Source organism: Aristolochia californica, unplaced genomic scaffold, assembly GCF_029961685.1.
Source record: "Aristolochia californica isolate CCGP_79_NKW_82.1479 unplaced genomic scaffold, dmAriCali1.0.hap1 SCAF_12, whole genome shotgun sequence".
Lineage (NCBI taxonomy): Eukaryota > Viridiplantae > Streptophyta > Magnoliopsida > Piperales > Aristolochiaceae > Aristolochia > Aristolochia californica.
In genome coordinates, this window is record NW_027181793.1 from 22,809,243 (window position 1) to 22,823,178 (window position 13,936).

Sequence of the window (13,936 nt, forward strand, 5' to 3'; positions counted from 1 at the left end):
TTTTATAAGCTCAAATGAAGCATTTCCTTCACATAGAAGGCAGCTGAAAACAGGATCATCTTTGTTTCCTGTGGTTCTTGATGTGGAGAGAAGCTTTCCCAGGAACTAGCAATTGCCGAGAAGTTTCCTTTATTCTGTCTTGTATCGCTTGTAAGAAAGACGAGCGAGGCGACCTACTCAGATATTTTCCAAATCGGTTTTAATCTGGTTTAACGCCTGCTGAGAAACAAGAATAGCATCCTCCGCCATTGCTACATTTTGACAAACATTGCCAAATGCTTATATGTTTTTCTCCAATATGGATCTTAAATCAGTATGTCTGGTCTTTATTTGTTGAAACCTGAAGGATCTTGATTCCTTTCTCTGTTGAGTCATGGAAAGATAACAACAACGGGGAAATGATCTGGAAGTGTTTGACTCAGGTGCTCAAAAAACTTTTCTTTGCCAGCATGAATTGATTAGGCATCTACTATTCAACTTAGACTCAGATACAAGCTTCTTCCTCTTCGTTATTACATCAAGGAAACTTTCATCTATCAGGTTAGTTAGATATATGGTTTCATGGAAATAGTCCATGAAACGTATTACTGAAGGATTTGTATAAAATGGGTGACAGAGGATACAGTATCCATCATTGGATTTGGAGACGAGAAGCTTAGCTCAATCTCCCTATTTCTTCCCTTTTCACTCCCTTTCCCATCCACATTCTCTTCTCACTCATTTCTCTTCAATCTAGCTCCTTTCTTGAGGCTATCTACGTTTCATCGGACATATTCCCAGTGTGCTCCAACCACTCTCTGACTTTCTCACATGCGGTCATAGTTTTCCCTTTTCTCACATGCCGACCAACTTTCACTTCAAATAAGGTGGTTTTCCCTTTCCAAATATTACCAAAAACAATCTCTGTTTTTTTCTCTACAAATTGCTAGACCGGTGGTAGCATTAATCAATTGAAAAGGATTCCTACCTCCATCGATCTCCAATTGAAAGAACATTTAATTCATTTGCCTCCAATAAAATTTAAAAAATCTACACATCCAATTGAAACTTAAACTTGTCAAATGTGGAAGCTTTCAGTTGAGACTGGGAGGAAAATCAACATTATTCTCTCAGATGGTTGATGCACCCAATGGGAAAGTAGCAACACGGCGTAGAAAATGAGAGGAAGGAGAAAAATATCAACAACCAACACCTTCTTAATCTACATGCACATACCACTTGAAGTGAACTCTATACATCAAGGAGAAATAAAAGAAGAAACAGCACATGCAAGGACAGGATAATTTTCCATGATTACATCCATTGAACCGGGGGAACAGCACCCCACGCATTACACTGAAACACTTTCAAGCAAACAGATCAAAGAAGGTATATTTGGCATCCCAACATCCTTTTTTGTCTAAGATATATATCAAATAGATGCCCATACAAAAAACCAAAAAAAAAAAAGACTAGCCTACATATCTTAAGATACACATAGACCTATATTAATTCAGACCAGCAACAATAATTTAAGAAGCAATTGGCAGGGGTGTTACCATAACGGCTGTGTTTCCAGCCACTGGGCAGTATCCAGCCACACTCTCCAAGCGTTCCCACATGAGCTTCCGCTTCTCCTCAGCTGCCTCTAGTTTTGCCTCTTCTTCTTCAAACTTGCTCTGACATGTCTGGAACAACACCTCATCCATCTCTAAGAACATCTTACGAACGTTCAAAGTCAGGTTAAGCACTGCCTGGTTCCAGTGGTTCCGTGTGTTACTCTCCAGTGCAGGGAATATTAGGGATAGGATGACCTGCCGGTTCTGTGCTATCAAGCTTACTATGTGATCATTGTTCCACAAGAACAGAGCCCGTTCTGCCACCTGAACAGGAATTTTTTTAAGGTAACCTCAAACATCCTTCTTCTAGAGACCAGATGAAAGACAAATGCACAACTGGTTGACACGATAATGCAGTTCCATGGTACCATTACTAGAAAAATGGAATAAAAAATAGAGGAGGTGGAGGAATAAAAGCAGATTTTTTTTTTTAATTATAGGAAATTTATAAGAACAAAAGGAAGACAAAGATACAAGGCTTAGAGGGGAAGAAGGGCATCACATTCCAAGTGTTGGACGTTGACCCCCTTGAGAAAAGAATGAGATAAGCAGGTAAAAAGAGCAGGTGCATCAGTAAAATGTCCCAAAAGTGGTGACATATGTTCCACGACATGCCCCAGCATCTAAGAAATACATTAGAAGGTCAACCAGAACGAGCAATAACTAAATATTTTGGAAGGAAGAAGCCAAAAGGTGGTAACATTTGTTCAATCGACATGCGCCACCAAACAAAATGTCACCATCTTCCTGGTAAAATGATACAGTAAAAGGTAACCTGGGGACATTCAGAGCACTCCGTGACCGAGTAGTGAGCAACACTAAACCTTTAGGACAAAAAGCAACACTAAACCTTTTAGACAGAAAGCGATACTTCCTAGCAATGAACCTCTATCAGAAAACACAAATAAAACATATATTGAGATAGATCATGCCACATGACATTGGCTATAATCCACTAGATCTTTCTTATGAGAAAAGTGATCACCGTCAAGGACACAGTAGCTGTAAGGCAGTAATTAAAAACCCTAGGCAATTAATTAAGTGCTGATGTAGGAGAAGAATTCAATTACTGTGGCTCAAAATAGGTGTCAAATCCAATTAGGGATGTGGAATGAGCAGTAACAACTTTTTGAGCTTAAATCTCTTTTTTTGGAAATTTTTAAAAAATTATTTTTAAGCTAAATATGTCAAAACCAAGTGAAAACGATTAACCTCACAATTTGGTTCCCCTCGTTGAATCAGATAGTTATAGGATAGTTTTTTTTTTGCTTTGCGTTGAATAAATTCTAAATTTCAATCAATTATTGAAAACGAAACTGCACTGTACACAAGGTCCCCCATTCCGGGGTTGAAAAATCTTTTCAGCTAAGAGGGACATTATCAAAGAGAAGGATGCCATTCACCACAAGTAAGATGGGGAATGGCAAATAAAATAATGATTACCACCTTTGTTTCTAAAAGGAGTTCTTCGGTACAAGTCTCAAAGTGCTGGGATTAGGAAACCTTTTTCTAAAAATAGGGGGATTAGGTATAAACCCTGGCAATAGAAGACAGGAAATAATAGCACAAATATTATTATCAAACAATAGTTCCAAAATAACTGTAACTGACAGATAATTATGTGATTACTTCTGAATAGACAACTAGCAACTACAAAATATAGGACAGTCAAAAGACAGTGGCAGTTTACAACAAAAGCTTCAACATAGTTTTGAAATGGAAAAAACTTGAATAAAACACTTGAAACACCAAGATTCAGCAATATCATGCCGAAAAGAAATAGAAAGTCAGTTTCATGCAAACGTCCATTCCGGTACATAGTCGAAATTCTCCTACAGAATACAGCACAGAAAAACCTTGAAGCAAAAAGAGGATTGAAAAAGCCATCACATGATGCATAATTAAAGCAGCAAATTTTCAGAGAGTGAAAAGGCAACCAAATCCCAAAGATTTGAAGGTGTTCTGTTTCGAAGATACAAAGTAATTGAAAGTCACAACATGCGAGAACTAATCAACAAACTGTACAGGGGATGTTAAAGAAACCTTTAGAATTAATGGACAGAAGAAGTCTTCCCATCATGGAGCAATGAAATGCAGCAGCAAATAAAACTCAGAAGTGCATACAGCATCTTGTGTCTAAATCAGTAAGCTGACCACATTAAGTTAAATATGAATCACGATTACCAATTGAAAACAAATGGTTGATTTGTTTGTGGCCATCGAATCAGTGGCAGATCATGCCAACATTGCCTAATACGATAAACAGTACTTTGACACAGTTAATGGTGACATTGGATCATCCCTTCATTCCTAATGCTAATAAATTTTGAATCTTGACATAAGGGATCACCGCATTGACTCCACAGTTAACAGCTGAGAACGGTCAGCTAGAAAAGTACACATGGATTGGGTCATCCGCTCAGCCATAAGGGGTGATTTCTAATGACATCTTGGGTTTGGGTGTAGTTGTGTACAATCAAGAAAAAAAAATATGCAGAGGCCAAACTGAATAAAGTAAGCAATGAGTTGATGAAAAAACAAAGGACCAAGAAACATGCAGTAAACTGATAAGAAGACATAAAAAAGGAATTACCTGGAAGTGGGAACTGTTAAGGCAGCTACTTATCCGCCTGAAGAGCGGGACCATGCACTTTTGGAACTCTGCCATGTTAGTTGCTTCTAATACTTCTTCCAACTCACCCAAGAACATAACCTCCTTTTGACTATTAGTCACTGGCCAATATTTCAACAGTCCCCTGATAACCGTACTTGCTAACTTCGGATCCTTCTCAATATACTGGGTCACACAGAACGTCAATGGCTGGAGAAATAATCCTACAGATTTTGGCTTATGCAAAGGAATTAGAGCCCTACACAAAAACATCTTGTGCTCCTCCTTCAAGGGCAGGGCAAACCCACTTACAACGCTTCCAAATATTTCCAGCAACTCAGCCATCCCATTATGCCTTTCCGTTTCAAAGACAAAACGGTAAAAAATGTTGCTTACTGCTTTCCGGATAAATGGCCGGTGAACCATAAACTTCCCATATATCCTATGCAATATTGTTTTCAAGCAATCCCTTTCTCTTGGATCCTCTGAATCAAAAAGCTCCAGCAATCTCAAAATAAATGAATGATCTACATACTTTTTTGCCACTTTTGCATCGAGTGAAGAAGAAGCAACAACTCTTAGCAGTAAATCATACACAATTTGAAAATGCGACCACGCTGGATCAAACATCGGTTCTTCTTCTTCAGTTTCTGCTCCAGGTGTATTAGATCGGTAATTAGGCGGGAAAACCCTGAACAAGTTAACAGAGGCCATTTTGCACACTCCTGCAATCATCTGTTCAGAGAACCTCACCGATCCGGATGCAACGAAATCAACAAGCTCTATTAAGGTTTGCCGTTTGAGGTCTTTTTCCACGGCGTTCTTGTTAGAATCATTGAAGTCAAAAACAACACAGCAGAGATTCAACTTACTGATGAATAAGTTCTGCTTCTCCGCATTTGGGACATCTTTGAAGGATAAAAGAGGCTCTATTCCAGCAACGACGCTAGCGGGGAAAACAGCCGATGACATCCTCTTAACTGACGGCGACCTTCCAGAGGCCGGATTGACGCTGTTGGAACGTTGTACGGAGTTACCAGAAGAGGCTGAGCAGTTGCCCGAATTGTTCGCTGCCGAATCACCATTATCGGATTTCGAAGACTTCCGAGGAAGTTTACTGAGGAATTGCTTGAACATGGCACCGACTGCGGGTAGACTAAAATCCTAGATGGATATATGCTGACCCGTAGAGTAAATTCAAACTCAACATCCTGAAACAGATGTCGAAGCCGCAGATCGTAGTTGAAAGCAACGAAATTGAGGGGCAAATGCCTGATTTCTTACAATAAATCAGTACTAGCAACAAAAGTCCCCAGATCCAAACTATCGAGAGTTAGACTAGATCGAAGTCTACGGCTGCAGCCAAAACCCTAAACACTGTAAATGAAAGATAAAAGATGCCCTAAGATTTCAGTCCAGCACACAAAACTCCTGCAAAGAGAAGAGGGAAAGATGGATCTTGTTTGTTCTAGCTCCAAACGAACAAAAACTCCTAGATTTAGGCATAACAACAAGACGCCAGTGGCCTACAATGCAAAATCAAAAGGGTAACCCTAGATTTGGATTCTGAATGCGAAAGAAGGATCCTAGATTCCAGTCACACACAGGTGATTTACGCGAAATGCCAACCATAAAAGCTAGAACACAATAGAAACCGTCGATCCGACGGTCCGCGACGCAGATCCGGAGTTCTGAACTCAAAAAAGTTTCCTGCCAGAAAGAAGAAACCCTAGATCAGGAGCTCTCCCAAATGTAAAAAATTGGAGGGTTTTCAGTTTCCTCGCATCGCCTCATCCGCCGTGGGTTTTGTCGAAGTATGGAAGAAGATGGCATTTTTCTGGACAGAGCAGGTATCAGGTATGGCGGTAGAAAAAAGTTCGTGCGAGTTTGGTGGTGAACGGGACCCACCACCCACAGGTGGGTCCACCAGGGCGAGGTCACTCTACCCAATCGCCCTGCGAGTCTCCTAAGAGCTGGAGAGTAACGTTCGTGAAATGAGAGCGGAGGGAGTATGGGAGGTGGGTCCCATCTGAGACAAGACGAATCGTCCTGTATACCTCTACCTGCTGGCTGACATACGGCCGCGGGCCGCCTGCCTGCTTCTGCAGTATGGTCCGAAGAGGATCGAATCCCGTGGGTATCCTCGTCCTTGGATTGTGCCCTAGGGGGGGGGGGGGGGGGGGGGGGGTCCTTCTAAACGGAAATGTAAAACCCAGACCGACCCGTTGACCGGGTTCAGTAGACCTAAAGCACCACAAATAAATAAAATAAATTGAAAAATTCGAAAAAACGGGTGAATCCAAGCATTAGTAATAAGAAATGATTTTATCTATATTAATTTGTTTTCTTGTTTAGTTCCCCAAACTCCTCCTTTTTGTTTATAGGGACTCATTAAAGAGTAATGAAAAATAGGGGTGTCAATTTTACCCGTTTCTCTAAAATTACGAGATCATATTTCAACTAAAAATCGTCAATTTCTCTGTGTGACATTATTTCTACTAATAGCCCCATGGGTTACAATAATTGTGGAATGATCCAAACACAAATATTGGCTCGCGTCAATTAAATAGTTTACAAGAAAAAACTCAAAACTTACCCAACCCCATCTCTTTACTCCCATTCATTCTTCCAAAAAAGTCAAACCCGTGGAGATGAACACAGCTTTTGGTAATAATGGCCTCCAAAGAATGATTGAGAAAACGAAAGGTGGAAGAAAGTAAGTTCCAAGTTGTTGAGAGAAGGAATGTGACGAGACCTTGTTTAACAAACGTCGATCGGGTGATGAAACTACGCTCCGCACTCACCAAGTTGCCGAGGAGTGGTTATCCTACACTCATCCTAGGTCGCTGAGCTCCGCCGCCTGTAGTTCAACGTTTACCTTCAGATTGAGATACCTTATCTCGATTTTCCGATTTCTTTCCCAAGGTCTAAACGAAGAAGACGACGTCCGGTCTGGCCCCCTTATTTCCGTTGGCTCGATGTACGGGTCTGTACGAGGCTAGGTTCGCCCACGCCTGAGCAGTCCTTTTCCCTGCAACGGCAGCCCACTCGCCGTTGGTTTTGGGCTAAAAGTCCAGAACCTAGACAAGCTGGAGCAAATCCAGAACTTTGAGTGAGCTTCACGTTAAATTCAACTTGAGCATTCAGTGGCTTCGCGAAACCTGAAAGCGGTTCAAAGTTGGGTCACCATCAGTCTTGCCACCATGTGAATTACTGTCACTCGCCCACGGACTCTATCTTGTTATGCTCACTCTGCCATCCCCTCTACTTGTATTTGGTTTTATTTTATATATTTAATTGAAATAAAATAGTTTATTTATTTATTTATTAATTTAAAACAAAATAAAATTATTTTTATTTGTAATATTATATTTAATGAATATTTTAAGAGTGGGAATTTAGATATGAAAAAGTAACAATTTGATTAACCATTTAGATATTATAAAAGAAATCTATTTAAGTATTTTATTTTTATATTTTTAATTTAACAAATTATTTTAAAATTTAATTTTTCAAATTATTTATTAATTTATATAAGTTAAAATATATCTTAAACTTATTAATAAAAAAATAAATAAAAACTAATCTATTAGAGTATTTTATTAATAAATTTCTTTTTAAGTACACTAACCCAATTAATCTACTTGTTAAACCACACCGCCCACCGGGAAACGAGTACAGGGTTTTATGGCTTCTGGTAACGTCCGATTCAGGTTATGTAGCTAAAAACCTGTAGCAGTATCATCATCTCCTGCAATTTTAATTATGAGAAAGTCCGCAGCTGCCTGCAGGATTTGTCGGAGCAGATGGCTGCAGTAACAGAAACTCGCTACTTTTCATGGACGCGACGGAAAGTCTGAAACCCATTATGTCATCGTCTTAAAAGGAAAATCAGAAACATTTTCTACATTACAGAAACTTACAGTATTAAACGGCCGACCTCCGACCTCTTCATCTTCTTGATATTAAAAGAGACGCGCAACCTAGTCGCAGCTCCATGATCGCAGTCTGGGTCAAGAATTAGATTTACCCAGAAAGAGAGATATATAATTAATTAGAACTCAAGATATCATTTAATCAAATGCTTGTTTCGGTCATTTTAATTCAGAAAAGCAACAATATTCCTTCATCTGTGAAGCTGCGGCAATGTCGATTACATTATTACAAACACTTTTCCTTATTTCTACTCTCTAAACTGTGGTCAGAAGACTCGGAACATAAACAAGACAATCTCTCGACTCCGTATATACACATGCTTCAGAACAGGCCATATTCATATATATCAGGTCGAGTAACCGCATCTTTCTGGCGTCCTAGGAGCTGCATTCATCAGAAATTCCGGATTAGAAACAGATCCTAATCAGATTAAGAGAAGAGGTAAGATGGTTGATGAAAGATATAGAACGTAGATTACCTAAACCAGCTGCCTCGGAGCTCTTCATCAACCGAAGACGCTTGCACGATTCAACGAACATTCTGCAATTAAAATAAATAAAATAAATCATGGCTTAGAAACATATATCAAGAAAGAGAAAGTGTTTCTGCTGTATTACGTAACTCGAGCGACTTTACATTTTTTTTTTCTGGGGAAGAGAAAGTCAGAGCGTTATTATTGAAAGGGCTATTTTAGAAAGACTTACTTCCATGGGACATCACCAACGAGCATCCAGTCGCCATCTTTATCTTCGTAAGTGGGAACATATTCAGTGCCATTCACAGTGTCCATCAGCTTACTCTCGCAGAGAGATCGTCCTGTTTCAGCAAACAAGGACAAAAGTAACTAAATCAACACTGGGATCGAGGAAAAAAAAAGAGTTAATATTGATCATGAGAAAATTCAATAATTAAATACGTACGAATGGTGAGGCAGCTGAACATCTCCTCCAGAGCGTTTAACAGCTCCTGGTAGCTTCTATACATCTCTAGGTCTACCTTCCGCAGATAAGGGGCTCCATCAACAGCCACCTTCACATACTTACAGCCGCTCTTCACGACGTTCTTCCTCAAAGATCTCACTGGTGGCCATCCCACAACTTGAGCCCTAAAAAGCACAATGTAAAAAACTCAGCATCTAATAACTCGATCGTTTCAATTATTTTGGAATAACCGAAGCGATCAGAAACAATCAATCATTAAAGCAGTTTGTAGAGTGCACTCACTTTGCAGCAGAGGGTTTTCCGGCGGTAGAATCCCCATTATCCAACGATTTTGAGCGATCAGACGAGTCTTTGTCAATCGCCTCAACGCCAGAGGTTCCGAGGTTAAAATCAATAGTCTCGCAGAAGCCACGTTTTCCGCCGGTCTTTCCCCCGATTTTCCCGTCGGTGGAAGTAGCACTAGTCCTCAAACCACCGGGAAGTCCCAACGTCAGCTCAGTCTCCTCTAAATTCAGACAAGAAGGGTCCGTCGCCCGAAACAGACTCGCCATCTGCGGCTACGTTTTCCTCCTTTTTTTCCTCTCCAATGGCGGAAAACTCCGTCACGTCTCCCTCCTCTCTCCGTACCTACGGCGAAAATCAGCAAAACCACACTAGTCCCACAACGCGTCGTCTTGCTCCTTAAAAAAGGGAACTCTGAGAGAGAAAAGAAGGAAAGCCCATGAACGATTTAAAAATCGCCACGTGGTCAAACTGAACGGTTGGTATTTATCCAAGTATGTGACGTGAGATGATGGAAGCTTTTTAGAAATTTGAACCGTCTGTCGGCGCCATTGCTTGCCCTTTTTCGACTAGATCCCAACCCCGCTGGACTCGGCTAGGCTCTCGACCTGAACCAGTCCCGCAAGGCGGATTCAGTCCAGTCCCGCTAGTTGGTGAAGCTGTCATCTTTCTAATTTCTTCCCCGGATGACAAGAACCGTACGATCAGAATTCAGAGTACCCGAGACCGTGGGACCCACAGACACACAGACAACGACGTGAAAGGGCGGCAGAAGGTGAAACGAAAGCGAGGACATTATTGAGAAAAAAAAGGGGGTAAAAGTAAAACGGTGAACGCGGGAGGTGGAGCCGGCGAACAAAAGAGGAAGTCAACTCAGCATGAGGCGACGAGGCAACGGGGTCGGTGGGTCCCAAGTGAGTCATGTGACTCTGTTGTCATGTCGGTGACGTGTCAGTCCATGAAGACCCGGCCGATCCGGACAACTGTCGCCATCTTTTTGCTTCCCGTTGTTAGCACGCAAGAAGCAAATTATCATCGGCTCTTTGGTATCCCACTTTGGGTTAAACAAGGATAGGCAACCCCTTTAATGGTGCACCTCCCTAAATAAAAACTGAAAACCAGGAAGGAAGGAACGAAAGGGAAGGGAAGGGAAGAGAACGTTGGCTTGGAGTAGTCGGAGAAAGGGTCCGAAACGAAAGAACGCAGGAAAGCGGAGATTTCAATCATATTGGCCACCCTTTCAAGCTTCCATCATTCTTAAAGCGATGTCGGGTAAAGACCCAACTGACTCGATGACTTTTTAATTAACAAGTAAATGATGCAGCAGACAGGACGTCAAAGGTATCCATGGCTGCGCAGGCTGCTCCGGACCTGGAGATCTCTTCGAAATCAGAGCTGCTCCTCTTTTAATTTCAAAATATCTTTCTGCCCTTCTTACCTATGGCATCATCGCAACGCTAGTGTGAAGCAAATTCCCAACTCGTGTGGTTAAAACCCAGAAAATCTCTTTACAAATCGTCCATTAAATCGACACCAAAGTACTACTATGAGTCGGTTCTCGATTCCTCACAGTTCTCTGAACAGAATGAAACAAGAAATGGAGGTCTTCTTTCGGTGGTGAGTAATCCAATGTTCATGCACTAGTAATAGAGATTCTTCCAACTCTGTCACAGACTTTAAAAAAAGAGTCTGGTAAAGGGAATGAATCCATGAACATGCTCGTTTCTGAACTACGGAAGTATTCAGATATGACCCTCGAAATCTGAAACTGTTAAACATTCTGACTTCAGCTGGGGCTCACTGTTCATTGTAAACTTGCCAGTTTGGGCTTCAAGCGTGGGGATTTGAGAAACATCCAGTTTAATATTTTGATTTCGGAGGGTTTCAGAATCGGATTCTCCGTTTCTGAAGCAAAGCCAGTAACGATGTTGGGATATGAGGATTAACAAACTTTTGACGAACTTCGATTTGTCTGACAATGCCGGATCCTAGAAAGTCTGCCACCGCGATCACATGGACGGTCGTTTCCCTTCTACTACCCTCAAAGCTTATAAGCAACTAATTTTTAATTTGATTTTAAATTTTAAAATTGATTCATGTCGATATTTCATTTTATTTTTTTTCTTTTATCAGTTTTTTATAATTTTATTATTGTAAATATAATAATATAAATAATATATTAAAAACTGTATTATTTTTATAAGCATGTGCCTGCTTGAACAATTATAATCTGACCGGACATAAATGGAACCTGTCTCGTGAATAAAATAAAAGTCCGGTTCCTTTCACACGCGACCAAGTGACCTAATCGGGGAGGACACCTCCCCCCCTTCCCCCAAGCCAATTCTCATTTCGTCCCAGCATCAAATAAACACCGAATCGACGGGTTTTACTAATTACTAATCTCGGATTAATTCGGACGAAGCAACGTTTCAGTGAGAAATCAGAGTCGAAATAAAACAAAAGAACCCACACAATGCCGACTTTTTCCTGTGCAGTTGTTTGACATTTATTTGTAATCACAAACATGGAACCCTAAATACCAACTTTTGGCTCTAATAAATGACGTAAAACCTACTGTTGATCGGATCGTGAATCTCTCCCTCGATCGGTAGATGAAACGATGTCTATGGTTTAACAGGTAATCTTCAACATAAACACTCGTTACTAACGGATCGAATCAGTAACGTGATCGTGTTCAGCCAAGCTGTCGAATTCTCTGATCCAGGCGTGCTGGTGAGCTTTTCAGTTGCAGTTGGAAGCCCTTGGCTTCCGACCTTTTCATTATCCTCAGCCTCTTGCACGAATCGGTGAACATCCTGCAGTCATTAATTTGCAGAGAAACGTGAGCGTCTGGTGAAAATATATATACGCGTTTAGATCTTATAAATGCCCTCATTAAGCACGATGAAGAGATCCCTAACAATGTAACTGATCAAAGAAAATCGAGGAGACTTTGCTTAATTTTCAAGGTTAGAGTGACTTACTCCCAAGGAACGTCTCCGACAAGCATCCAGTCTCCCTCTTTGTCTTCATAGATTGTGACATATTCAGAGTATTCGGACTGTTCGTCTCTGGTCAGGCTTCCTGCGAAAAATCCAACATGAAGCAGAAACACGATTTAGTTCTGGAAATGGATTAATAGTGATAGCCCTTAATAAGTACAGATTTATTTCTTGCAAGCTTGGAATTAATAAATGTTTTTCATGATAAAAATGATAAGTGAAAGTCGAATATATATCGGTTGAATACGGACGTGTAGGACAGTTTCATGCAGTAAGAGAAGTAGTTTGAACGGAGGGCGGTGTTCATTTCAACGCCGGCGTGGAATATTTGAGTTTAGAATGAGGAGGAACTGAAAAATTGTAGTTTTCAGTATATGAATCAGTCACTTTCAATCTCATTGTCGCATTACATTTCTTTTTAGCTCAATTAAGCAACGTAAAAGCAGATTTTGCAGGACTGGGGGAGATCAAACTTCAAGTTCGCATGAAGAGTAAAAATCCCAAAAACCGAATGTGAAGGAGAAAGAATGAGGAGTTGGACGAGAAACTAACCGATTCCGAAGCAGCCGAAGAGTTCCTTCAACCCCGCCGAAAGGTCAGAATAACCTTTGTAAGCGCCCAAATCGACCTTCCTCAAATAGGGAGCCCCGTCCATGCTGACTTTCACGTAAAACTTCATCTTCTCCGCGGCATTCTTCTTCTCGAGAAGAGCATGATTATTCTTCTGCCGATATGAACACACAGGAGGCCACCCAATGACCTGATTCTTCGTCTGGTCGGTTCTCTCATTGCTCGAACTGTTCTCATCCTCCGCGTCATGACCGGCCGTGGTCATCTCCGAAAAAACTCTCTTCTTCTTCCCGCCGCTGTTTCCCACACCTGGAAGACCCAATCTCAGCTCTGTGATCTCAAATCCAAGAGCCTGCCCTGTCATTTTTTCCATCTTTTCTGACTGAGTCTATCTGCGATTGCTTTCTCCCGAGGGAATTGAGAATTCTTCTTCCTGAGCTTTCGACGACTTTGTGACATTGAGGACGGCGAGATTGGTTTTTATAGCAAAGAGACAGACAGGGAACACAGACAGGTCAGAGAGGGGGTGGACGTTAGCGGTCGGTCACAAGAAAGGCAAACGGGCCCATTTGCCTGCTAAACGCTATTCATGGGTCGGTTTCCTGTGCCGGGACCGGGACACATCCAACGGCCCGTAATGGTCCATGAGCTGGTAGGTTCAGATGCCGGCCGTCGGATCCTACCCACGTGGCACTCCTCACGTGATGTGCTTTTTCAACCAGTCTTCCCATTCATCATGGCCAAATCTAGCCCGGATACGTCTGCTCGTGCACGTGTCAATTTTTTTTACCTCAACCATCTCCTCATCTTCGTCGTCCATTTCACACTTAGCACTTGGCCTTTGGTGGGGTCGTTTCGCATTTCACCGTTTTTCGCTTTACAGATTGAAAAACTAATCCATCATCCATCGTCTTGGACAACTACATACGTGTGCCACCTAGGGTCCCATGTGATCAAATATCTCGTCCAGTTCGAGGTGGGCCCGTCAACCGT

General features: G+C 41.4%; 3 protein-coding genes across 3 annotated transcripts; all 3 read right to left on the bottom strand.

Annotated features, from left to right (window-relative positions):
* Positions 1 to 1,176: 1,176 nt before the first annotated feature.
* LOC137945289 (serine/threonine protein phosphatase 2A 57 kDa regulatory subunit B' kappa isoform-like) lies at positions 1,177 to 6,034 on the bottom strand. The gene is made up of 2 exons (XM_068791104.1): positions 4,192 to 6,034; positions 1,177 to 1,862 (listed from the first exon to the last, which is right to left on the bottom strand). The coding sequence occupies exons 1-2, from the start codon at positions 5,344 to 5,346 to the stop codon at positions 1,512 to 1,514; spliced, it is 1,506 nt and encodes a 501-aa protein (XP_068647205.1). The 5' UTR covers positions 5,347 to 6,034; the 3' UTR covers positions 1,177 to 1,511.
* Positions 6,035 to 8,281: 2,247 nt separating this feature from the next.
* Positions 8,282 to 9,785, bottom strand: LOC137945372 (auxin-responsive protein IAA1-like). Its single transcript, XM_068791242.1, has 5 exons — positions 9,369 to 9,785; positions 9,066 to 9,250; positions 8,850 to 8,961; positions 8,624 to 8,685; positions 8,282 to 8,529 (listed from the first exon to the last, which is right to left on the bottom strand). Exons 1-5 carry the CDS (start codon positions 9,635 to 9,637, stop codon positions 8,492 to 8,494), a joined length of 666 nt encoding a protein of 221 aa, XP_068647343.1. The 5' UTR covers positions 9,638 to 9,785; the 3' UTR covers positions 8,282 to 8,491.
* A 2,038-nt stretch (positions 9,786 to 11,823) lies between these two features.
* On the bottom strand, positions 11,824 to 13,381 carry LOC137945374 (auxin-induced protein 22C-like). Its single transcript, XM_068791243.1, has 3 exons — positions 12,926 to 13,381; positions 12,356 to 12,455; positions 11,824 to 12,187 (listed from the first exon to the last, which is right to left on the bottom strand). The coding sequence occupies exons 1-3, from the start codon at positions 13,314 to 13,316 to the stop codon at positions 12,067 to 12,069; spliced, it is 612 nt and encodes a 203-aa protein (XP_068647344.1). The 5' UTR covers positions 13,317 to 13,381; the 3' UTR covers positions 11,824 to 12,066.
* Positions 13,382 to 13,936: the final 555 nt, after the last annotated feature.

What these genes read in the sequence shown, in the direction of transcription:
- LOC137945289 (XM_068791104.1), bottom strand. Translation starts at nt 5,346, where the DNA reads ATGTTCAAGCAATTCCTCAGTAAACTTCCTCGGAAGTCTTCGAAATCC. An exon ending in TTAACAGTTCCCACTTCCAG is followed by an intron (nt 1,863 to 4,191) that starts GTAATTCCTTTT and finishes ATTCCTGTTCAG; the next exon opens with GTGGCAGAACGGGCTCTGTT.
- LOC137945372 (XM_068791242.1), bottom strand. Translation starts at nt 9,637, where the DNA reads ATGGCGAGTCTGTTTCGGGCGACGGACCCTTCTTGTCTGAATTTAGAG. An exon ending in GTTGGTGATGTCCCATGGAA is followed by an intron (nt 8,686 to 8,849) that starts GTAAGTCTTTCT and finishes TTTTAATTGCAG; the next exon opens with AATGTTCGTTGAATCGTGCA. An exon ending in CTCCGAGGCAGCTGGTTTAG is followed by an intron (nt 8,530 to 8,623) that starts GTAATCTACGTT and finishes TGATGAATGCAG; the next exon opens with CTCCTAGGACGCCAGAAAGA.
- LOC137945374 (XM_068791243.1), bottom strand. Translation starts at nt 13,316, where the DNA reads ATGGAAAAAATGACAGGGCAGGCTCTTGGATTTGAGATCACAGAGCTG. An exon ending in CTTCGGCTGCTTCGGAATCG is followed by an intron (nt 12,456 to 12,925) that starts GTTAGTTTCTCG and finishes GATTTTTCGCAG; the next exon opens with GAAGCCTGACCAGAGACGAA. An exon ending in GTCGGAGACGTTCCTTGGGA is followed by an intron (nt 12,188 to 12,355) that starts GTAAGTCACTCT and finishes TAATGACTGCAG; the next exon opens with GATGTTCACCGATTCGTGCA.